Source organism: Monodon monoceros, unplaced genomic scaffold, assembly GCF_005190385.1.
Source record: "Monodon monoceros isolate NGI ecotype Baffin Bay Population unplaced genomic scaffold, NGI_Narwhal_1 Super_Scaffold_8, whole genome shotgun sequence".
NCBI classification, from domain to species: domain Eukaryota; kingdom Metazoa; phylum Chordata; class Mammalia; order Artiodactyla; family Monodontidae; genus Monodon; species Monodon monoceros.
In genome coordinates, this window is record NW_021703785.1 from 14,062,536 (window position 1) to 14,089,082 (window position 26,547).

At 41.4% G+C, this 26,547-nt stretch overlaps 1 protein-coding gene across 2 annotated transcripts in view; it reads right to left on the bottom strand.

Annotated features, from left to right (window-relative positions):
• Positions 1–4,875: 4,875 nt before the first annotated feature.
• The window catches only part of DNAJC3 (DnaJ heat shock protein family (Hsp40) member C3), an 86,163-nt gene continuing 64,491 nt past the window's right edge, over positions 4,876–26,547 (bottom strand). For both annotated transcript variants that reach the window (XM_029209921.1, XM_029209922.1), the window contains exons 10-12: positions 9,024–9,156; positions 8,001–8,149; positions 4,876–6,256 (exon numbers count right to left, since the gene is read on the bottom strand). In XM_029209921.1, the coding sequence (XP_029065754.1) occupies positions 6,099–6,256; positions 8,001–8,149; positions 9,024–9,156 (440 nt within the window). In that variant the 3' untranslated portion in view covers positions 4,876–6,098. The remainder of the gene's footprint in view (positions 6,257–8,000; positions 8,150–9,023; positions 9,157–26,547) is intronic.

The window sequence follows — 26,547 nt, forward strand, 5'->3', positions numbered from 1 at the left end:
TTCGTTTACAGACTCCAGATTTGGAGAATCATCTTGTCGCCTACAGTTCATAATTACTTGAATTTAAGTGTATTTCAATCGTGATCCTGCCCAACTATGTAAGGTTTGCATCCTACGTGGTTTCACTTTAAAATCAAAGGTTTTGATTACAGTTGAAGGACGAAAAGGTATTCAAATTCTAAAAGACTGGTTCAAGACCAAAAGATTTGAATGACAAAGGCTCTGGGTAGCCCAGTGTTTAAAATTTGGGGCAAAGTCAGAGGAGTAATTTTGGTACTAGCCTTGTTGAGTAAGATGAATTGCGAAGTAAACATAACTGATCATACGGTGGAGTATCTAATCTAGTCCAGAGCACCATGCTCAAACTCCCTTATAAACAAAAGTCAGCAAACCCACCACTGGTGTGTAGGCTTTCCTTTGTTTTCCCACAGTCTGCTTCCACCAGAAAAATGTTTCCAGTTTCGTCCGAAGGCCAATAATCTAGGTCTTCCTAACCTGAACAAATCCAACAAATATCTAAGTACCTACAGTGCGCGAGGCTGTCCTTTGAAAGTTACTAGGTCAGTTTAAGTGGCATTCACTAAATATCCAAATGAAAATGCTGGGCAGGGAAAGTGTCAGGAAGGCGTGAGAAAGTGACATTTAGGTGCAAAGGGAAGTAGGAGGAAGTGCATACCGGGCGCAGACTAGCAAGGGGGTAGTTGTGTTCCTTTTAGGATGAGGAGGAGAGGAGGGGGTGGGGAGGCTGGAGCCAGGTGCACAAGGTGACCTAGGGGAGTTTGTCAAGTACGTGGAGCGCTTTGGTGATCTGACCCTAAAGTGCAGTGAAGGGCTCTCACATTCATCAGTGTTAATCCAGAATCTCTCCGGGAGTATTTCTATGCCTGCATTGTTTCCTAACAGTTATATTTATTCATAACATCATTCCTGACTATATCGGGTAAAAGCTCTTGGATAAGGACAAATAGCCTTATTTGGGATCTGATGATGTGATTTTTCTTCATTGCACAGCGTCCGAGACAAAATTCCCCTGGCCTAAGGCCATGTTGTACAGAGCATTCACTGCATGTTGACCTACCAAGAGGAAGAGAAGCTAGTTTGCCTGCACTAAAATCTTGCCACTGTAGAATGAGGTCTTTCCACTTTTATGAGGTTTTAGTAACCTGCGGCAACAAAAGCATAAGCACTGCAGGAAATACAACATTGCAACAGGTGGTATGTGTGAAGGAGTATTAATAAAATCCTAAGAAAACTGTAATACAGTGAAGGATTGTTAGAAGAGTTATCCTTTGCTATCTTTAAAGAATCTTCCACAGAGAGAAAAATCACATCCACTTAGGGCACCCAGTCTTAAAAAATCCATTACATAGATAAATACATACATACAAATGAGACACTATTCTTATAGAAATCTCCTGTAAGAGCAGGGAAACATGCAAATAACACAGACTTAAATCCACCAAGAAATGCTGCAAGCAGTGGTTTCTCCTTCGTGCTTTTTAACAATGTTCAATTCCAATTTCCTCAGGAAGACCTTGGAACTCCTTCTCCCAGTGGCCCTTCCAAATCCAGCTGCTCGGTCCCTCGTGATATTAGAACTGGAGGAGATGCTTCTCCCAGTAGACTGACCTTAGTGAAGGCTGGAAATGTATTCAAAACAAGACTGTAACCTCGGAGTTGTCACCTGGAGGCCTCCTTGTTAGAAACTGAATCCTAGCGTAAGGCAGTGACAAGATGACTGTGCATCTCATGCTTCTGTTGATCATCTGTTGACCTCCAAGGAAGGACTGACTCGGTGGATAGAGGTTTGCGGAGTTCAGGGTCTCTGGGGTGTGACCTATGTGCCTTAAGATTGGAGTGACTGGATTTCTTGGGTGTGAGGGTAGGAAGGGGAGGGGATCAGGGCTTACAACCCCTGAGGGGCTGGCAGACTCGGCGTTCCCCTCCTGTGCGCAGGCAGGCAGCCCTCAGGCCTGTTGCAGGCACGTGCAGTGTCTTCAGACGAAGGCTGATTGATGTATGTGTTGCTAAGGTAGGTATCATGATTATTAAGAATGTGGAAACTGCTTTCTGGGTAAGTTCTCTACGTATTCTAGCTGTCCTGTAGTTTTAGGACACGCAGAATACACGAAGAAAGCTCCTTTTGTTTGTAGTTAGAGATCTGACTGAGATAAGCCGCGGTGTCCCCACCACCCCTTTCAGAACTTTTAACAGAAATGTGCATGTTATGATATAAAAGGGAAAGTCCTCAGAGCCAACCTAAGTGTTAGATTTTAATGGTACTGAAAGTGAAGAACCGCCACCTGTTAAAGCCTCACTGTCCTAGGTCCTTGGGGGGCTGGGTTACGAGACTGTAACATTTCTGCTTTTTGCGCTCTTCCTGCAGCTTGTGTCAAGCAGGAGCCCTCTGTCACCTCAGTAGCTGATTATGTGTAAAGCAAAGTTGGAAAACAGACTTCTCCAAAAGAGTGAAAGCAAGAAAGTACTCATTTGACCATAAATATTTTTATTAAATGTGAAAATACACGGGCATAAAAATAGTACCTATATTTGTAGACATGTCTGAGACCCATTTCAGTTAATGTTCGGTGGTGTTTTTACTAAGACACTAAATTGAGATGGATTAAGTTACTTCGTCTTGTCTCATTCAAACCAACCACAGTAGGAGTAACGGCCTAACTGATCAGACATCTCCAGTGTTTCCCCTCCCCTGTGCTCTGCTTTCCACTGCACGGAAGAGGTTCAGCCCACAGAGGCACGAAACAAAGTCTGTTTACTGTACACAAAGCCACGCAGTGGCTAATTTTACTCTTAAATCATTCAGCAAATGAGATCATTAAACAAAACTAATTATCCCCACCTATTAACATCATTTGCAATTACAGAATAAACTCTGCTACTAACAAAAAAGGAATGATCTGATTTAGAATAAGGATAATTGTTGGTAAATCAGCATTTGCCTTCCTCCTTCCTTTATAAACATGGAAAAGTCAACTACATTCAACGTAGCTGCATGAATTTCTCTAGGTTAACCACTGGTGTGTACTCGATGAAAACTGCACAGGGCCAGTCACCGGTGCCCTGTCCCTCTAAGTAGGCGCAAGCCTGACTGAGGAGACATTTGTAACGAAGCGTCTTGTGCCCTTTTTTCATGGTAAATGTCACATACAACTTCTGACCAATTTCATGCTTTACAGGTGAAAGCTTTCATTTTCCACCGTGAATAGAAAATGGTACCAACTTAAAACTGCGATTCTTTTAGCTTTTTTCCTTCATACTTGGTTATCAGTAGTATTTTTCTCTTAAGCTGTGGGTAGTTTTTACATTCCATTATCAGAGTCCCAGAAAGTTCTGTTGTCATACTGATACTTAAACTTTTAATACTGCCTGAAGAGAAAAATGTTTTAAAATTAGTATTGTTATATCCAATTCACATTAGTAAACTATTGAAGTTTTCCAGTTTTCATTTTATCCATGTTAAGAAAGCACAGACTTTCAGAAGTGGGCATTAATTTATCCTCTCTTTTTAGAACTTCTTCAGGTTTATAGGCTGATGTGTTGAATACTTGTTGCTGTGGAAGAATATCCATTTACAGGCCAGCGATACTTCACTTCCGGCGCTCACTGAAAAGGGAGGGAGGAGTTCAACAGGGAACGTAATACAGCCACGGCTGGGCGCCCCGCTCATTTGGCTTTCCCAGAGAGCACCACACCGGTTACCCGGCACCCGCGGGAGCGGTGGCGACCTCCTGCGTCAGGCCGCCAGGACGGACGAGTGTCCCTTTGCACTCCCAGCGCTCTCCTCGGTCACTCTGAAAGAGGCGTGGAGTGACCACCTTCCCAACCACGCAGATGCCAGAAGACTGCTGATGACCCTCACAGCTGGAACTTCAAGGTCGTTATTTTCTTCATTAATTAGCAAAACAACAGAGCCCAGAGAATTTCTGTTCGTGGCGTTGGCGCTGGGCACCATACTTGCTTCTCCCTCTTCACTGAAAACGAGTAACTCTCTGCACATTTCCACTGCGACGACTAAAGTCCGTCCACGGTAAGGCTTTAGGAACAGGATTTATAGTTATTACAGGTGGAGAAAAAAGTGAAGCAAACAGCCCTCTCGGCGGCGGGGTGGCAGTCGGCGGGGTGACGGGTGCCCAGGATGTGTGGCCCGCCTCCAGCCCTGCGGACTCCTTCCAGCTCCTCTTCGCTGCAGCCTTGCACCCTCTCCTCCGGATAGAACGGCAAGTGGTTTGTTATTTCCCTCCTTCTGATTCTGTGTGAAAACTCTTACTTGTGAAAGTCAGTAGAGGCCATCGCTAGATTTCAGAGAGTTCACAGTGACATCATATATGAAAGAACCAGATTGAAAAAAAAATTGCTGATGTAACTAATGAAGTAACAAGATTAAAGAATAAGCAAAAATGAATTTCCCTTGTAAATTACTTTCACACTGACTTGAATTTTGAGACATTAAAACAAAATGAGAGCTGCAAGCTGTTTGCTAGTTTTCAAAATGCAATCTTAAGTTTATTGGTAAGAAATAAACTTCTAAATAGATGCAGAAAGCACTCACGTGTTTTGTTCATCTCAACTATATGTTTTGTCTCAGTTTAAACAACTTTTTTCCACGCATGTTTCAGGATGACTGTAGAAGAAAACGATTTGTGCTTGGCTGGCTGTTGTGGATATTAGCAGTCAGGACGGTCCCTGCAACTCAAAGAAAATGCTTGATTTCCTGAAAACAATGTATTAAGCCTGTCCCGCTTAAATTGCTTCAGAATGCTCTGAGGCAAAAACAAAAACCTTTCCAGAATGTAATAATTTTTATCTAAAGTAATTCTCTTAGATTTTAAATGCAGCATCATAATTCCATAAATATTTTGTGTTCTTGATTAAAGTAACACTCATTTTTTTTTTTTTTTTAGGGAAAAAATTATCCAGTACATAAAGAAAGACTGAATAGTTCACTTCTCTTAAGAAGAAGGTGTCCCAAGAAGAGATGCCATCTTGAGAGTGGACATACAGCTGGAGCTGACTAGATCTGTAAACCTGTTTTCTGTTGTTTTGTTGTTGTTTTCTGGCAGAGAACATCCAGAGGCATCAAGGTCTGAAAAGGGGGCAGCAGGCCTGCTATTTAATGCCCACCTCAAAACAGTCCCACACGAGCATCAACGGGCCAGGTAGGCCAGGACCTAAGAGATACTGTCGGCTGTATTTACTAAAAGTGGGAAACATGGCGTTCTGTTTGTTTATGTTGACTGAGCGACTTTACATTTCTAAGCCAATCCTGTTACAGGAAATGCTGTTTAACTCACAACTTCAGTTGCTGTTAAAGTACTTCATTCTGCACTACAGCAATATTATTTTAAATACCACTGCTATATTATCTGAACCTATTTTACATATTACTTTTTCGTTTGTTGTGTTTCATATTAAAAGGGCCAGTAGGATTTACAATTAATTCTATTTCAGTGATTTTCAGTATTCCCCTGCAGGTACTGAACAAAAAAACACACATGCTTAACATCGGTCCAAATCTAACCCTGGCTCCAGCGACTATCATTCGGTAGCAGGTTTTCTAGAAGACCGGCTCTGCCCACCTTCCATGACAGCCACATTCATGCTCGTAGAGAGATGGGAACGCATGTGGAAATTTAACACATTTACAAATGACTGGACTGACCAGAATCTAAGCAAAGTTGTCCCTAAGAACATACAGCTCAGAATGGTCATTCCTCTGGGAGAATCCTGACACCACAGCTCCTCACAAATGCAGGCACTGACAGACACGTAAGCAAGGATGTGAAGAAAAGAATTGCCACGTGCTCCAGTGTAGAAAAATACAAACTCTGTGCGCCTGTCTCAGACTCCTTCGTCCCGACGTTCACAGCCCAGACACAGAACCGAACCGTTCCCCTGCCTCCCGGCCCTCACAAACCCATCAGCCTCAGGTCTAAACGGATAAGAACAGATATTTCCTATGAAAACAACTCTTTGGTCATGGACAAACCGAAAGACTGAAATTTTTTTTTCATTAAGATCCTGGAACAAGGTTTTTTGTGTTTAATCTTTAAAAAATGAAGAGCAGAAAAACAGCTGGTTTAATTGAAGTGGAATTTAAATCTAAAAGGTCCGCCTGAGCTGAAGGGATTGAACCCTTGCCATGAGTTCCAGCTTCTGTGGAAAGGGTTGCCGCCCCCTCCTTGTTGGCTTTCTGCATCCAGGGGATCTTCTCCGTCGTCAAACTTCTTCCTCATCTCTGTAAAAGAAAAGCAGCGAGCTAAGAGCCAGGCGCTGCCAGAGGTGTGGGCTGAGGCGGGGTCTGAGGACCACACCCCTCGGTTATCGAGACAACCGTGACCGACTGATGCTCAAATCCAGCCTCCCTCTCCCACCCAGATCACAGGTTTCAGGAGAAACCAGTCATGGAGAAGGCGGTGAGGTTCAGGGTTGAAAATGGATATTCATGCAAGTTCGGACCCCCTAAATCTTCTCTCCTCACAAGAAGCTACCCAAGGAAATTCTTCTCTGGGAAAGCCGAGGAGTTGCAGGGAATGAGACCTCAAAGTCACGCACGCTCTTCTGATCAAACGGCCGTGTTCACCGTCCTCACCCCAAGCATCAAGTCAGCCAGGCGAACCTCGTCAACCCATGAAGCGTCTGCGGCCTCACTATTAAATCTAAACAGAAGGAAGGCTCCCCAGACCTGAGGGAGGGAGGCGCCCTATCGTACAGGCCAGGAGGCCGCCTCCACTGCTGTGCCTGTCAGTCCAGAGCGAAGCCCGTGATGAGACAGAGGCCCGTGCAGACACGGGGTAGACAGGAACCCTGCGGGCAGCAGACGAGCAAGCTAATATCCTCATAGGAACAGCTGCCAGCTTTACAGTAAGGACGGGGGCTGAGAAGGCGGCACAGAGGACAGAGAAGAACTCCTAGTGACCAAGGGTGCGGCTCTCTCCTCGATGCACGCGGCTCTGCCCGCAGGCCCCCTGCTCCCCTCGGGGCTCAGCTCCAGAGCGCCTCACCTGCCCGCTGCGCACGCTGAGGACAGAGCCATTCACGGGCATCGACATGTGCAGAATGAAAGAACAAACAGCGTGTATCCTCCTGTACTCGTTAAGTAACTCCTCCCTCTCCCACTGGATTATAAGTTCCTTGAGAACAAACATCATTTACTTTCAATTCCATAGCATAAGTAGTTCAGAAACTTGTCAAATGGGCATAAAATGTGATTTCCTTCTATTTTGTTAAATTTGTCTAGCTCAAGTCATAGTGTCTGCTCCCACTGACATGGAAAGCCACAAAAAAGCAGTAGGTAGTAGCTTAACATGAAATTCCCTCTGGAAATGTCAAAGCACTGCTCGGTATTACCTAAATTCTTAAACCGTCTCCCTCATTTTCCAGGTCATTTTAGCTTATGGTGAAATAACATTTATATCAACCAGTAAATCGAATGACCATTAGAGCTCGAGCACGATTCCTGGGGAGCCACTCTCAGAGGGGGAGCGGGCCCTGGGCCGGGGATCTGCCCCTGTCCCACCACCGCACATTCCTGCCTGGCGGTCCATATCCTAATCAAGCTCCTGTAAGTCTGGTATAAAAATTCACATTGATCTGTGAAGCTGGAAGGAAAAAACCTAAGAGGATCCCTCTTGTTGTACTTGCATTATCATTGGTGAAAAAACCTGAGGCCCAAAAAAGTTCTAGGAACTTATTCAAAGATAAGAGTCACCCTCAGGCCTTCTGATTCCACACTTGGTGGCGTTTCCACTGCACTGTGCACATGAGGGTCCCTAGAGTCTGACAAGGGTAGACATGAAAATGGGCTTCAGGGACCATCACCAGCTCCCGAGGTCAGCCCCAGGGGGCCCACCCACCACGCGCCCCACTGTCCACTCCTGACACGGCCTCTAAGACGGGCAAAGGAATAGAGCTAAGAAGTCGCCAGTCACTGACTCGGCCATTTCAAGAGAACAGAAACATTAAAGCAAACAGTACCGTACCTGGGTCGGAGAGGACTTCTTTAGCAGCTGCTATGTCAATGAACTTTTTCTCAGCTTTTTTCTTTTCTTCTTCATTCTGGAAGTTATCTGGGTGCCACTGCAGTGCTAATTTTCGGTATGCTTTAATGATTTCTTGTTTTTTGGCATTTCTGAAGGGTGGTAAAATTAATTCATAATCATTAGTTAAGAAGTGTCCAACATACTGCCAGGAGGAGCTAAGAGGGGCAGTTAGGGAGACCCCACTGGCAGATCAGCAGCCCGGTTTTCTGAATACCGCATCATAACCGGCTGAGCGTCTCCCCCAGCACTCCGCGTGACCCTTACAGGCGCCAGGCTTCCTGATGTCAGAATCTCACCAGGAACAAATTTAAGTGCTCCTGGGCTTTACAATTCTCCCTTAAGAAAACTGCACTGATGCATTTTTAAACTTTCCAAACTACCATGATTCGATTCTTGGCATTAAAAGAGACACTGACTCTTTGAAGCCCACTTTGTATTTTGCTCCTGGCTTATTAGCTTACTCAAAAGAACAAAGTTTCAGACTGTTGATTGAAAGATTGATGGTTCCCCTGTTCAGGGAAGGTGGGTCTAATATAAAAGCAGGTATTGAGTAAATTACATTCTCCCTGTGCCTTCAAGTTCATTCTGAAAGTGCCACTTTATTTTTAGGCCTAGAGAAGTTATCTTTTCCCCAACCCCTCCCTCCCCCTCCTGTCCCCACCAAAAGAAAGCTCACTCCCACCTCTTTACCCTTCTTAAAAAATCTAGGCCCAGGACCTATTCATGCCACAGTGTCCTTTCTTTGTCACCAACTACTAATTCTCCATCATTGCATGACTAGTCTCTATCAAAGAAATTTATCTGTAATATATTCAAAACAGCTTTATGATGTTCAAGATTGTTAGGGTTTAATCTATGACTGAAATTGCCTAAGAAAAGGAAATGAATCAGAGGGAAAAAAGAGCAACAATTAGCTTTAAAACAGTTGATTAAAAATAGCAATGTGAAAAATTTATAATTCACCTTTTTACTCCCAAGATTTTATAATAATCTCGTTTCTGTGACTGTTTCAGTAGCCTCTGTGCTTTCTCTAGACCTTCTCGAATCTGCTGGTCATTCTCATTGTGTTCCTGAGCAGTTTCATAGTCCTGAATAGCTGTCAAAATACGTTGAAGACAGTGCTGTTAAAATGAATTAAATGTTTGTGACCTTTACATACCCTGCAAATGTGATACTAAAGTCGCCATCCTCAAACCCTTCCTTTGCCATTACTAAGAGCCTAAGAAGTGATATCACCTTAATAATTTTGTTCAAAACCACAAAAGGCATAATTAAAGCTGAATCAGGTAGCCTACTGCTCCCATTCAGTAAAAGCCACACTGCTCGTTTACCTGCCCACCCTCCCACATTACCTTCCCCACAACTGTAAGGTGTCTTAATATCAGCACTTTAGGCAAAGCAATGAAGGGCCTGTTGCACAGGAAAATAAGACAGCAGCAAAGAAAAGCTTCGTGGGTAGCTATGGGGCCACGGTTCAGAAGGGTGAGAGGCTCAGAGACCTGGAGAAACCATCAGCAGTCAGAATGAGCAGTTCACCCACAGGTTTCAACACAAACTATTACAAACCTGATTTTTTTTTTTTTTTTTTTTTAAGTATCAATCAAAACAGAAAGACAGGGCTTCCCTGGTGGCGCAGTGGTTGAGAGTCCGCCTGCCGATGCAGGGGACATGGGTTCGTGCCCCGGTCCGGGAAGATCCCACATGCCGCGGAGCGGCTGGGCCCGTGAGCCATGGCCGCTGAGCCTGCGCGTCCGGAGCCTGTGCTCCACAACGGGAGAGGCCACAGCAGTGAGAGGCCCGTGTACCGCAAAAAAAAAAAACAAACCAGAAAGACACATACAGTCCTGGTATGGGAAGTCTGATGACAATTCACATGGCATCTTTCTTTTCATATTATTTTAAATATTTAGAAAATACCAGGCCTCTGGATATCTAACGTCACGCAGAGCAGAGGCCGCTCCTTAGAAGGACCTGCTGGCAAGCCTGGCCCTTGGCTGACGACTGGCAAGTTGGGTTTCAGCAGTGCTCCCACCCTTCCCTGGTAAGAATGGCTGGCCTACGTAAACTGTTTGTATAAACCATGTGGTTTATGCTAAACATCTCGCCTTGTGGGCATTTTGGTGCGGGCTAGGCAGAAGGTGCCTACCTGGCCAGCCCCCAGTAAAGACCCCGGGCCCTGGTTCTCCGAGGAATTAAGCTTGTCTTGCTTGATTTCGCAGACTCTTGGAACCTTCCACCCGGGTGCCTCTGGATTTCACCCATGTGCCTTCTCCCTCTGCTGATCTTGTTTGTACCCTTTCATTAGGATAAGTCTTAGCCCTGAGAACAACTGTTTGCCGAGTCCCAGTGTCCTCCTTCTGAATCACCTAACCTGGGGGTAGTAATTTTTCTCACTGTCCTCCTTGGACAGAGAACTCAAATAATGGATTGTTGGGTTCAAATTCTCATTTTTTATGGAAGTGCATTTCACTGTGGGAAAGCCATCTCTCTGGATAACAAGCCTGAGCATTCATCTTGGCAACAGCTAATCCTGGAAGGGGTTTAAGAAGGCACCTTGAGCAGGTTTAAAATGAGAAAGATATTAGAATAAGGTGGATAAATTTAGTTAGCCTGCACTACATAGAAAAATGAACCAATACGACCTTCGGCTCATGGCGGAAGGGGGGACGCTTCAAGCTATTATCCTACTTCCTGCCTCAGTGCATTAATATTAAATATTAACATGAAACATTAATATTACTGTCACCCAACCAACAGTGACATCATAAAATACCTTTCCAATTTAGCACACAGACACAAAGCCATTATAAATAGTAGTGAGGTTTAACTTGCAATACGCATAGCACTTGATATCACAACCTAGTAAGGAAATACACTTGAAATTTAGTACAAGGGGAAAATGTTTCAATATACTCAATTTTTCTACTTATGCAAACCCTACATTTAAAACATGTTTTCATTCTTAAATGTTCAGAGTATCTTCCCCAAAGCAGTCTTCTGTCTCCTATCTTTCATTAACACTTAAGGTAGATACATTTTTCCCAATACAGGAAAGATATAAAACTATAAGTTGTTTCCTAAAATTCACATGATTACAGGTAGTTAACTAATCAGAAACTTAATATGGACGATGTAAGACTTCCCATGGACATAAACTAGACAGCTCATTCTTATTTATATTTTCTCATAGTGTACTCTCTAAGGGGGTATCTTCAAAAAAAAAAGTAAATGACACCCAATTATGTTCCATATTATATGTCCCATATAACTGAACGGCTGTAAAGATTACAGTACGCCAGAAATATTAAGGTCCTTAATGAACAGTATGTTACATATTAGCCAAATCATTTTCTAACCTCTGAACGTAAAAACTCTGATCCTTCCCAAATTCTTTTTCTCCTATGTGCCCCTCACCCAGTTCTTAAGGAGCAGTGCAAACAACCAGAGCAAGACGGCACATAGGAAGTACAGGAATTTCCTGTCTTCCATCCCACTATCCCACAAAAATGACAAAAAATAATATAACCATGGCAGCCCTGAAAACTACAGCGGACCAGAAATTTTCACAAATTTCTGGAAGAGAGAAGGCAAATAGGATCACATTAATAACGAATAAACCTAATAGAACCACAATCCAAATATGCACTGAAAAGAGGCCCTAGCAGATTTGGAAGCTGTTCTTTTCGGCCGAGGGTTCTGAGTTTAGCAAGCAGGAGGGCCTTTAAGGCAATCATCAGGTTACTTCGCGAGACGACTAAGCAGTGGCTGGGCAGCCTCTGCCCCTGTATGTGGAGCAGCTGGCTGCAGCATTAACCCCAAGAGCTCGTCTCTAAGCAGAACAGAAAATGCGCATGTGGAGGGCCCCTGACGTGTGCTGCTGGGCCCAGGAACAGAAGAAGCAGAGCCGAGCCCACGGGTACCCAAGGCCTCCACAACAGGTCTGGAATACACACAGGAAAAGCAGTTCCACCCAGAATTTAAACACCAAAGGACTCCACCTGGTAAGTTAACTGTGTGAAGTCCTGCTCATTTTGGCAACTGGGCAAGATGACAAGCACGGTAGGGAACGTCTTCCTGTGAACAGGTCCTACCCGCTTAAAGCCGGCGTGAGCTCCCCAATACAGAGAAGCATTCGAAAAGACAGGTACACACAATATGCACAGGTGCAAACGGCTCCCCTCTCTCACACTCCATTATTCCAGTAGCAAAAGCCCCGAATCGGCTTCCCTTCAACACCTATCCAGAGTTGAACCATTCCTCACCACGTCCACACTTAGCACTGTGATGCAGTCCATCATTAATACACCTGAACAGCTATAATAGCTTCAAAAGGTGTTCATAAGGTGTTCCCAGCTTCCACCTTACTCCCCTAAAAGTCTATTCTCAAAACAGGGACCTTAGAGGTCCTTTTAAAGAGTTCATCAGACCTCCAATATAATATGCCCTATGGAGCTTTCTTCTCCCGCGTATCACACGAAACAAGGTAAATGGCAGGGGTGACGTGGGGGGACACAGCATTCTCAGCACAACAATACAAGGAGACTGTTCAAAGGCTGCTACAATTAGCTAATAGCAGCCATGAATCCAAGATGAGAGGAAGAAGCAAACAGTGAGAGAGCCCTAAGAGAAAAGATCACAGAAAATGCCAGCAAATACACTATGAGTATGGACTCACCCTGAAGTGAGTGACAACCTACATCGTGTGCCTAGTACAAGAAGCATGAAATCTGGAGCAGACACGGTGGAGATAACGCAGAGGCCTTGCTGGGGAGAAGACAAGAAAGGGAGAATACGATGAGAGACAAGAGCAAAGAGCCCTGGGCAACACATCCCAGGCAACTTGGAGACTGTGTACTCTCTGCAAGTGATGGGCTCACCCAGAAGTGCAAAAGATACACCCCTTTGGTGTAGCAAAGGAAGTGGGCAGAGGGGCAACAGGGCTGGCAGCAGACGACCTCCTGGACACAGTTTGGTTCACAGAAACAGAGAGGGCAGGGCTATAGAGAAAGGCCATTTTAGCAGGAAGCAGAATGTCTGTGGAAACAGTGAAGCACAAAGTACAACTGTTTAGTATAGAAGCTGCCTGTCCCCAGCACCCCTTACACACACACACACACACACACACCCAGAGGACTGTCCCACAAATAGCCAGGGCAAGGTAATTCAAGTCACTTTATGATGAGCAATAATGTTTTTATATGGCACAGTCTCAATTAAAAGCCGTTTAAATTTTAAATTAAAAACAGGAGAAGAACACCAAAACTTGCCTGATGAACATGCATCAAAACAACATAGCCAAAGAATATATGAAAATTCTAAGCAAACGTTATGGCATAAATTTTTAAAACTTAATCCAATCACCTCTATTAAGGGTAATCACAAAGCACAATAAGAACTCAGCAAAGAGTGAGACAAGGAAGAGATAAAAATGTGAGTAATCAGAACTCAAGAAAAATAAGAACAAATTAAAACTATCATGGACGTGAAGATGAAATGAGAAGAAGCACAAGGGAGAAGAAGCATATGGGGAAAAAATAAGGACCTAATAAAATGAAATGGAAATAGAGTTTAAAAAACTAGAGAAAAAAATTATGGCTATAGATGATGAGCAAAGAGAATACAACCAGTACTTAACTGAATCTTTGAAGCAGAAAACCAAACCAATATAACAAAACAATTCAGATTAAATTTAAGAAAACTTTCCTGAAATAAAAGATGAATCTATGTATTGAAAGTGCACAGCAGGTGCGCCAGGGCAAAGTGGCTGAGATGGTCAACTCTAAGATACATCCTAGTAAAATCAACACACCCAAAAGATAAGGGCTCTTTGGACAGCCAGACCAAAACCAAAAAATCTGGCCCCAGATTTTCCATAGCAATATTCAGTGCAGAAGAAAATGGGAAAATAACTATAAGATATACAGAAAAAGTGTGAACAAAGGATTTTATCATCTAGCCAAGCCATCCTTCAAGTATAAAAGGTACAAACAGCTTTGAACATAGAAGAAATCAGAATTTTCCCAGGAGCCCCTCAAGGAAACTACTACTTGATGAATTCACCAAGAAAAGGCTAGAGAAAGCATGGTCAAAGGAACGATGGTACACATTAAATATATTCAACGTAGAACTGAGACTAAAACAAACCAGGGAATTACAGTGACAGGGTAGAGTGTATGCCCTGCCAATGCAGAAGGGATACAGCTAACAAAAAGTGAGAAAATAAAGGGGAGAAAAGATGAGAAAGTAAGTTCATTAATTCCCACCAATCACAGCTAAAGCAATCAGGAACCATCACCCACTAGTGAGCAACAGGCAAACAATTACAATTTCATTAACAAGTCTTAAGAGGTAGGGGAAAGGGAAAGAAGAGGAAGAAACATGCTAATATTGTTCCTTGCTGTAGAAAACTAATATATATTGCCCAAAGAAAGAGGGCTAAGTTAATAAACCTATAAAAATAACCAAGAAGAAAAATACAAGCCTTCTAAAATATTAGAATAGTATATACAAAATAATACAGGCCAAATAACAAAAATTCTCTGAAAAATAGAGTAACAGTACTCAGACCAAATATATTTGTCACACCAATAAGTATAAATGTGCTTATTAACTCACCTATTTAAAATAATTTCATACTGGACCACAAAGCAAAACCCAACTCTACGCAAGAAACACACCTGAAATGAAGTGATTCCAAAAAGTTGAAACAAAATATGGTCAAAGTTTCACCAGGCAAACGCAAATAAAATTTGGTTCACTATCTTAACATCAGATAATTAGAATTTAGGTTAAAAACATTAAACAGAGGGAATTCCCTGGCGGTCCAGTGGTTAGGACTCAGCACTTTCACTGCCATAGTCCTGGATGCAATCCCTGTTCGGTGAACTAAGATCACATAAGCCACTCAGCATGGCCAAAAAAAAAAGCATTAAACAGAGCAAAAAAGGGGGAGTGTAGAAATCATAGTGAAGACATATTATGAATATCTGTGCATCAAATAAAAAAGCAGCAACCATTTATAAAGCAGAAATTATAAGAGGCACTACAGAGATGTAAGGACACTAGTAGTGGAAGACTTCAACCTCTCTGTTCATATGAGATCAAGTGGCCCAAAAAAAAGGCAAGAAAAGGAAGACCACAATATAAGGTAGATCTGATTGATGTGCCAAACTCTGTCCCAGAAACAAAAGAGCAGATCTATTTTCAAGTCCCTGACTCATGAGCTCAGCCATTTTAGGCCAAAACTAAGACAGTAATAAATTCCAAAAAATGGTAGTAGTAAAAACATTCTTTGATCAAAATGTTTTAACACTGGAAATTAATAGTAAATGAGAAAATAGGACTTTTCCACCTAGGCTCTGTGCACCATTTTAAAACTCTCCAACAACTCTTATGACAAAGAAATATGAAGATAAGAATTGCAAAATATCTAGAAAATAATAATACTGAAAACACTACCATTCAGAACCTACAGGACATAGCTCAAGCAGTGCTAAGAGGACAATTCATAGCCTTAGTGGTTCAATAAAAATTAAAGATGAAAAATGAATTAATTATGAGATTCAAAGTTAGAAAAAAAAATTGTAGGACAAAAATAGAAATTAATGAAACCAAAAAAGATCAAAAACTGTTAAGCTTACTTCTTAGCAGAAATCAATAAAAACCTCTAACCTAGTCAAGAAAAGGAAACAAGCTCAAATACAAAAAGCAATAAGTGAAAAATAATCAAAGAGATAGAAGAAATTAAATTGAGACTACTTTGCTAAATTCTCTACAAATAAATCTGAAAACTCAAGAGAGTAACTCAAACCCAGTCCAAAAGAGACAGAAAATCTAAACAGAACAATTTTCATAGAGAAAGTTGCCAAAACCCCACCTCCCAATAAAGCAGTGGCCTCTCCATGGAGATTCCATAACACTGAAACAGGAAACTTTCCAAATAATCACAAAAAACTACCCTAACAGTTTTCTATATATGAAAGTCCAGGTTAAAAATCATTTTTCCTCAGAATTTTTTGAGAATATTGCAATATTCCTTTCTAGAATTGATAGAAGGACAGGGAGAGGGCGTCACCAGGAGAATTTAACAGTCATAAATGTGCAGGCTGCTAACAGCAGAGCTTCAAAATACATAAAGGAAAAAAAGGACAATATTAAAGGAAAGGTAGGAAAGTCTGCAATTTCCACACCAGGTAAAGTTCCCTCTCAGTAACTGATGAGAAAACTAACAGAAACATTACACCCAGCAACTGCAGAATACACATTATTTTCAAGTGCACATAGAACATTCAGCAACATAGAGCCTATGCTGGGTTACAAAACAAGTCTACATAAATTCAAAAGGAAACAAATCTAAATAAATTTAAAAGGACAGAACTCATACAGAGTATGCTCCCTATGCACAACAGAATTAAATTAGAAATCAATAATAAGGTACTAAGGAAACCGTGAAATATTTTAAAATTAAACAAAACATCTAAATCATCCATGCATCAAAGAAGTAGCCAGAAGGAAAGTTAGAATACATTTCAAATCAAATGACAATGAAAATAAAATAGTGTGAGAGGGCAGCTTTAAATACTTATATTAAAAAAGAAAAGAGGCCTAAAATCATTGATAGTTTAAAATTAAGAAGCTGGAAAAGCAAAAAATAAACCCAAAGGAAGTCTAAAGAGAAGTAATTAAAGAAAAATCATGTAAAACATTAACAAATCAATAAGTTGGTTCCTTCAAAAGACCAACAAATTTGACCAAACTCTAACTATACTGATCAAGAGGAAAAACAACAACAACAAAAAATTGTCACTATTAGAAATGAAGAAGGAATCATCACTTCAGACCTTACAGACATTAAAAGAATAATAATATTATAAACTTCATAGAACCAAAATCAGCAACGTAGGTAAAATGGACGAATCCATAGACGGACACAACTTACAAAAACTAAAACAAGATGAAACAAACAAAATATATGAATAGCCCTAATTTTTTTTTCTTTTTTTTTTTGGCCACACTGCATGGCATGCAGCGCTTCCACAACCAGGGATCAAACCCACAACCCCTACACTGGAGTGGAAGCACAGACTCTTAACCACTGGACCACCAAGGAAGTCCTGAATAGCCCTGTATTGATTAAAGACACTGAATTAATCATCAAAAACCTTCCTACTAAGAAAACTCTGGGACCCAAGATGGTTTCACTGGTGAATTCTCCCAAACTTTAAAGAAGAAATCACACCAATTTTATATAATTCTTGCAGACAATGCAGGAGACCGGAACAATTTCTAACTAACTGAGTTCAGTACAACCTTAACACTAAAATCTGACAATGATATTACAAAAAAGTTACAGAGCAATGAACACAGATGCACACTTCTTAAAACACTAGCAAATCAAATCCAGCAATATCTAAAAAAGGATAATACATCATGTCCAAGAAAAGTTTATCCCAATAATTCCAGGTTGATTTAACTTCAGAATATCAATGTAATTTTTCACATTAACAGAATAAAGGAGAAAAACAAATATATACATAACACTTCTATAACTCTAACAAAAAGAAACAACAAATTTTAAGTGGGTAAATACTTGAACACTTCACAAAGAAAGGTATTTGAATAAACAAGCAGCGCATGAAAAAGTATTAAACAACCTTAGTCATCAAAGAAACACATATTAAAGCCACAATGAGATACTACTAACACATACCAAAACGTATAAAATTAAAAAGACTCACAACACCAAATGTTTGCAAGGATGTAGCAACTGGAACTCTCATACTTTATTGATGAAAGTGTAAATTTTAAATTACTTTTTAGAAAAGGGTCTAGCAGTTTCTTTAAAACTAAGCATACACCTTACCTTGTGACTCAACAATTCCACTCCTAGATATTTAGACAAGGTAACTGAAAACATATCTAAAAAAACCTTGCAGAATAATGTTCACAGCAGCTTTTTTCGTGCTAACTAAAATCAGCCCAGGTGTCCATTAATATGAGAATGGATAAAGTATGGTATACCCATAAATTGGAATATTCTTCAGGGATAGGATTAATGATGAAATATTGAATGCTTTTCCCTCTTTTACAGTAGAAAAAGAAAGTAACAGCCTTCCAGCCCACTACCTGTCTTTAAAATAAATCTTCACTGGAGTACAGTCTCGTCTACGTGTGTGTGTTTTGTCTATGGCTGCTCTTGCGCTGCAGTGGCAGAGCTGAGTAGGAGCAACAGAGACTGCACGGCTCACAGAGCCTGGAATTTTTACTCTCTGGACCTTTACAGAAAAAGTTTGCCAGCTTCTGCTCTTCACCAATAAAAAGGAATGAACTGCCAATAACTATAACAACATGAATAAATCTCAAAAACATGCCGAATGAGAGAAGCCTTATACAAAAGAGGACATACTATATGGTTCTGTTGATATGAAGATCTAGCGTTGGTAAAACTAACCTGTGCTGGAGAAAATCAGAATAACGGCTGCCTGTAGGGGTAGGATGGGGACCGCCTGGTAAGGGACAAGAGGATAATGTCCAGTTCTGCATCTTGACAGGAGTCTGGCTTTGACGAAGACTCTCTTATACCAAAACTTTAGACTGGCTCCTCGGAGTAAATCTTCTTTCTGACTAAGGCCCAACCTTGGGCTTCCGTCTCTGTCCTTGCAGAATCCAGGTTGAGCAAGAATCCTGCTAAGATTCCCCACCCTTGGTATCTGACCTAACTTGAGTTTGATATCTGATCGAATTCCCCCTCCCCAACTCTGGCCCGCCTTCACCAAGAACTCAGCTGAGTCCATCTAGCAAGAACCTCCCCTCTCCCTAATGCTTCCTCTTTGTAATTTCGCATCCAGTGACCATGCACCAACTCTGCTCCTTGATTAGAAATCCCACTTGTCCTCTCTAGAGTCAGACTTGAGCCCAAACTTTCTCTCTCTCACTGCCAGAGCCCAGGGCAGTGTCCCCTACACCTACCATGATAGCCCCCACCCCCCAAATAAAGTCCTCCTTAAGGTCTTTAACAAGGGTCATGAATAATTTTTCTCTTTAACAGGCTGCATGGATATCAGAACTCAGGACTGGTATCCCTAAGATCTGTACCTTTCATTTTATCTATTGGGCTGGCCAAAAAGTTCATTTGGGTTTCTCCGTAAGATGTTACAGAAAAACCCAAACGGACTTTTTGGCCAACCCAATCCAATTACCTCCTAGTTAATAATAAGCAAGGTGAAGTATATAGGAAAAAGTAAACCAAAATCTACAACTTTTTTTTGAAATGCATCTTAAAAAGATAAACTGATGGATACATGGAAGGACAGAGACAGATAAATGTGATAAAACATAGTAAAATGTTAATTTTAGAATCTAGATGGTGAGGACATGATTGTTCACTGTAAAATGCTTTCAACTTCTATCTTTGAAATTTCTCATAATAAAATGCTGGGGGTAATGCTTACCTGCTGTGAGACTGTCATAATACAGACGATGAAAATAACTCTTCTACCACTGTGTTTTACACATATTCATCCTTAGACTACAAAGGGGAAGTTTCATCCAAGTACCCTTACAATATAGATTCACTATTAGCACAGAAGTACGAGAGAACCGTGAGATATTTCTGACACTACAAAGGGCTGAACAATTTTAAGTCAAACTTCCATCGATGGAACTACCTCCTACAATAGACCACATTCTAGCACTGGACTCTGAGGGCAAGCCTAACCATTATACTTAAACAGTGAAGAGACGAACTATTTTTAATTCTGTACACAGGGGCGTAAGGTGGCCTGCACCCTAACTGAACCTGATACATTACTGTGCTTTATACATGTGTTTTGTTGAAATTTTTATAGTGGAAAAGAGATAATAGTGCTAACAGTAACACACCAAAAGAAAATTCCAGTTTCTGTCAGATTATAAAATTTTAACTCTCGTGCAATAATTTCTCTATCAACAGTTAAGAAATACCACCAACCGTATTCAAAGCACTGGAGTACACAGACACAAATATAGACCATGTACGTAGTCTGTTTCAATTTAAGATGGTAAGAGATTCTTGGTTTTTTTGTTTTTGTTTTTTTCGCTTTTAAAGAAGCCACTTCACTGTTTGAGGTCACACCTGTTTGTCACAGTAATCACTTTCTTGTTAACCGGCAAATAAAAAGCCAAAACAGAAACATACCCACGGCCTACTTCCTCCTCTCTAAAGCTACCCGCTGTCCTAGTCAAATGCTGTCGCCTTTGGGAAGGCAAAACACCCTTTCAATTCCCCTGCCTTCTGGGCTTCCATTCTGACTACATCTTCTCCCACACCGGCAGTGTCCTTCCCTAATACTTACTGAATATTTTTTTTTATTTCCAATACTTTAAGCTCTTGACCATTCAGAAATTAGCCTTGTAACATCTTTTTCTGCTGAATAATACTGCTTCGCTCCCGTGAATGTTTTCTATTTCCCTATCTACATATTAAACTCATGGATTCCTTGGTATTTCCTGCAGGAAGTCATAGGGTTGGCACTATAGGGGTGCAGTGTTTTCTGACTGGCATGATAGGCAAGTGTGTTAGATCTAAGCTAACTGGTAGATGTGCTAATCCCCACAGAGCAGGTCCTCTGCCATCTTCCCTGTAACCAAGCACTTTTCAAAAGAAAAGAGGAGGCTGCAGCTGTGGCTAAGCAGCCTGGCTGTGAATAAACACAGAGGCAGGACGTACAGTTATGAAATTTACAGCCAAGGGAATTAAGCAACCCACATACAGTATATTGCCCTAGTTGTCTTTGCAAAGGAGCAGCCATTTTTCTGTTCTAACTACCTGCTTCCAACCCCTCAGGTGAAGCTAAACTAGGAGGCACCTAAGGCAAGATGTGAGTCTCAGAAATAACTGCTGTCGAGATTCTGATTACACCTGTCCACGGTTATGACGGGTGTGTAAAAACAGCAACATATAAGCAGCCTCCCAACTTCAGGTGTGCTCCTAAATAGAGCCAGCATTTTCCAATACAGACCGACCTCCTCCACTTCTCCTCCCTAAACCAGGAGCCAAGGACCCCTGGCCGACAAACTTGAAAAAAGAAGCAGCCATGAGAAATCTGATCCACTCAGAAAAACATGGTGTCCTTCCTGCCTAGGGATGAGCCCCATAGCTCCATACCTGACCGCCATGCTGCCCAATGTGTGTGCTATCGTAGACACTTGCCTGAAATTCCATTAATCTGATATTCTTTAGGGTTAAAAATGCTTATATCACAAGGCATAGAAATCTACCAGTGTTTTATACAAATATCTTAAATTAGGCCACTTTTCCTAAAATACAGCTGTTTTGGGGGCATAAGAATGCTGAAGCGAGGAGGTGGTATGAACTTTGAACACAGAATACTTTTGTGGACTAGGGAGGACTTAGCATCACTAGGCAGAGTCCTAGAATAAGCAAGAAGGCACAAGAATCTGGTTACAGAACATCATAGGACGTCAAAGATAAAATACGTCTATTTCACTATTTGGCCCAGGCTGGCCCTTCATCCAGGAAAAAATGCTAGTTGGTTCCTATTCTCAGAATTCTGGATACTATTAGTAATACTAAAATAACAGCCGTGTCAAATGGAGTTAATACAGCAGTCATAGGTCAGACCTAGAAGCTAGCTACCCCATTAAGTACCATTTGTATACAAAAGTCAATGCAAGTTCCAAACAACTATCTAAAAATGAGTACAATGGAAACCATTTACTAGGAGCACTGTACTAATAGGCATCACTTTCTGAGCGTCATCTTCTTTAACTGTCACAAGGGGCCTATGTAATAGGTACTATTCTCATTCCTATCTTACAGATAAGGAAAGTAAAACAGGCTAAAGTTACTTGACTGAAATCACACAGCAAAAATAAACGGCACACTCCAAAGATATACAAATGGCCAACAAGCATATGAAAAGATGTTCCACATCACTATTCATAAGGGAAATGCAAATCAAAAGCACTAGATATCACTTCACATCCATTAGAATGCCTACTATTAAAGAAAAAAAACAAAACAAAACAGAAAATGTGTTGAGGAGGACAGAGAGAAATTGGAACCCCTGCAACACTGCTGGTGGGAATGCAAAATAGTACGACCACTATGGATAAAGCAATGTGGTGGTTCTTCAAAAAATTAAAATTACTTTATGATCCAGCAATTTCACTTCTGGGTATATATCCAGAAGAATTGAAAGGTGGGTTGAAGAGGTATTTGTACAGTCATGTTCTAGTAAGCAGAATCCCCTAATATCTTTCCAGATCATTCTATCATAAGCTCCAAATTAATAAATCTCCATGTTCCATTATTCACTAATCTAAACCTATTTTTTCTTCATTCATTATATACCTACCATCATTTTAAACTGCTGATTGAAAAAAAAGTAAAACCAGCAAACATAATACAGAAAGGCTTCATATATTAACTCAGGATTTCAACATATTATTTCACCTTTAAGTAAGATTACTACTTGGTTACATCATTTACTAAACCTCTGATTCAAATCCAAACAACTCAAGTAACGCCTTTCAGTTTCAACTATACAAACTTACACCCTACCCAGCCCCCAACCCAAAATAAAAGACCTAGCAACCCATTGTTTCTCTCTCCATGAGGTTGCTTGATTTTCATAGTTGTGACTAAACAACCATTTTATTCTTCTAAAACCATAATTCAGAAAGATCCTGCAATGCACAATCTAAACTCCCCAGAAAGACAAAGAATAAACTCCTATGTTTTTAAAAATTTTAAATGCTAAGATAGACTTCAAAGACAGACCTATTATATTAAGTTAGTATTAAGAATCTTTTTCTTCAAGAATTAAGCTGTCAAATTTCTCTAAAAACTAAAGTTGGTTTAATATTCAAGATACAAAGGCATCTTGGGCTTCCCTGGTGGCGCAGTGGTTGAGAGTCCGCCTGCCGATGCAGGGGACACAGGTTCGTGCCCCGGTCCAGGAAGATCCCACATGCTGCGGAGCGGCTGGGCCCGTGAGCCATGGCCGCTGAGCCTGCGCGTCCACAGCCTGTGCTCTGCTACGGGAGAGGCCACAACAGTGCGAGGCCCACGTACGGCAAAAAATAATAATAAAAAGATACAAAGGCATCTTTCAACTTATATTTAGCAGCCTACAAGTTTTATTTTTTAATTTATTTATTTTTGGCTGCATTGGGTCTTCGTTGCTGCGCGTGGGCTTTCTCTAGTTGTGGTAAGCAGGGGCTACTCTTCGTTGCAGTGTGCAGGCTTCTCATTGCGGTGGCTTCTCTTGTTGTGGAACACGGGCTCTAGGCACACGGGCTTCAGTAGTTGTGGCACGCAGCTCAGTAATTGTGGCTCGTGGGCTCTAGAGCACAGGCTCAGTAGTTGTGGTACACAGGCTTAGTTGCTCTGCGGCATGTGGGATCTTCCCAGACCAGGGCTCAAACCCCTGTCTCCTGCATTGGCAAGCGGATTCTTAACCACTGTGCCAACAGGGAAGTCCCTTAACCCTTTTGTCTTAACAGCTAAGCTTAAATTCTTCTGCAGCATCGCTGATTTCACAGTTAGAGCTGAGGGTTCACATACAGATAAGAAAAGTACACTTTGATGAAGCATTCCAATAACTAACTGGAATGCAAAATCCTAGAATATAGCCATCTAGGAGCTCAAAAGTGAAAAGAGCAAGTATGCGAAAGGAATCTATGTACACCATAGATTGTATGTATTGTATGTATATGCCTTACTGATGCATTCTTGTGGCTCTTAAAGCTCATCATTTTGATCGCATACATTTCAAGCCTCAATCAGACCTCAAAGACTATAGTATACAAATGTCCCACAGTGTAACCAGAGTTGTCAACACTCCCAGGAAACCATTTAGAAGCAAGATTCTTTTTAAATTAAAGAAAGCAGGAAAAAAGTAAATGATCAGTTTGCCTTAAAAATGAGTACCACAAACCTTTCTCAATTATAAGTGTAGTTATCTGTATCTTAGTATAGGTTCATCATTGCTGCAATGCATTCTTACTACATTTAAAATAGCTGCACAGAAGTTGAGACACAGATGTAGAGAACAAACGTATGGACACCAAGGGATGAAAACCATGGTGGGGTGGGAATGGGGGTGTGCTGAACTGGGTGACTGGGATTGACATATATACACTGATGTGTATAAAATTGATGACTAATAAGAACCTGCAGTATAAAAAAACAAACAAACAAAAACAACTAATACTAAACTTCCTTTGGGTTATTTGTATGGCAATATGTTAATATAAATGTTTCAGACATTACATGAAATTTCTAAAAATCTTACATGTTCTGGTATAATGTTATAAGTCATAATTCTAGTTATTACTTTAAAATGTATATCTCAGAAATAACTAAATTTCCTTGTCAATTGCATCATCATGAACTTTCATCACAACTTTAACCGTGGTCATTTTTAAGTCTCTTGTCATTTACAGAGTTCTGGGTGTACTCTGATGCTTTTGCAAAAATGTTCCTATTAAAGGGTTTCATCTTCAAGGAATTCATGGAAAAGACTGACAAGAACAGGTTCCTGGTAACTGACTATAATGCTGAACTGAATGAATAAGCATTTTCAGAACTCTAATGGAAAACTGACAAATTCATAAAAGTGCCAACAAAAGATCAAGATGAAAAAAATTAATGACATGGGACTGAGTGAACGGATGTGGATGATTATAATTTTTCTGACTTTGTTTGAATAAAAAAAAAAATCCCCCAAGGACTCAGGCAAAAAATACACAAATCAATTTTCACTGCAAAGTAAAGGAGCTGTTACAAAGGACGATTACTGGACTGAATGTCAATATTATGACATTATGAGTGTGTTTCGTGTTTGGTGACTGCAATCATTGTTGCTTTTGTTGTGGTCATCCATTTACAATGCTTGGTGTCAGTTTATTTATCTCTTGTAAAAATAAAATACAGTGTGTGTATGTGGAAAAAAAAATATAAACATTGCCAATGTTGTACCTCTTCTCATGGAAATTAATAAAAATATTAAATGTGGGTTTCCCTGGTGGCGCAGTGGTTGAGTCCGCCTGCTGATGCAGGGGACACAGGTTCGTGCCCCAGTCCAGGAAGATCCCACATGCCGCGGAGCCACTGGGCCCGTGAGCCATGGCCGCTGAGCCTGCGCGTCCGGAGCCTGTGCTCCACAATGGGAGAGGCCAAAACAGTGAGAGGCCCGCGTACCGCAAAAAAAAAAAAAAAGAAATTAAATGTGAAAAAAAAATGAAATAAAATAAAACAGCTGCACACTTCATTAAATAAATATGCAGCAATTAATTGCGGAAAAGAAAAAAGAGTATCACAAACCAAGTTTCACCAGAAAAATACACTTACTGGTTTTGATTTAAAATGCTTTACTTGCTCTCTAACCCCTGCTCCGGCACCACCACCAATACACGCACTCGGCTCTGGGTCACCCCTTACTTGTCTCCCTTCAAGCAGAATCCAGCTACCATGCTGTGAGGACACTCAAGCAGCCCTATGGAGTGGTCTAAGAGGAACTGAGGCCGCCTGCCAACAGTTAGTACCAACCTGCCAGCCATCCGTGTGGCTGACAGGGTCTTCATGCTCCGGCCAGGTCTTCATGCTCTGGCCAGGTGTCAGGCCTGTGCCTCTGAGGTGGGAGAGCCGAGTTCAGGACATTGGCCCACCAGAGACATCCCGGCTCCACATAATATCAAACAGCAAAAGCTCTCCAAGAGATCTCCATCTCAGAGCTAAGACGCAGCTCCACTCAATAACCAGCAAGCTCCAGTGCTGGACACCCCATGCCAAACAACTAGCAAGACAGAAACAAAACCCCACCCACTGGCAGAGAGGCTGTCTAAAATCATAACAAGGTCACAGACACCCCAAAAAACACCACTGGATGTAGTCCTGCCCACCAGAAAGACAAGGTCCAGCCTCATCCACCAGAACGCAAGAACCAGTCCCCTCCACCAGGAGGCCTACACAACCCACTGAACCAACCTTAGCCACTGGGGGCAGACACCAAAAAAAACAGGAACTACGAACCTGCAGCCTGTGAAAAGGAAACCCCCAAACACAGTAAGTTAAGCAAAATGAGAAGACAGAGGAACAAACAGCAGATAAAGAAGAAAAGTAAAAACGCACCAGACCTAACAAATGAAAAGGAAATAGGCAGTCTACCTGAAAAAGAATTCAGAGTAATGATAGTAAAGATGATCCAGAATCTTGGAAATGGAAAGGAGAAAATATAAAAAACGTTTAATAAGGACCTAGAAGAAGTAGAGAGCAAACAAACACTGATGAACAACACAATAAATGAAATTAAAAATTCTCTAGGGGCTTCCCTGGTGGCACAGTGGTTGAGAGTCCGCCTGCCGATGCAGGGGGCACGGGTTCGTGCCCTGGTCCAGGAAGATCCCACATGCCGTGGAGCGGCTGGGCCCGTGAGCCATGGCCGCTGAGCCTGCGCGTCCGGAGCCTGTGCTCTGCAATGGG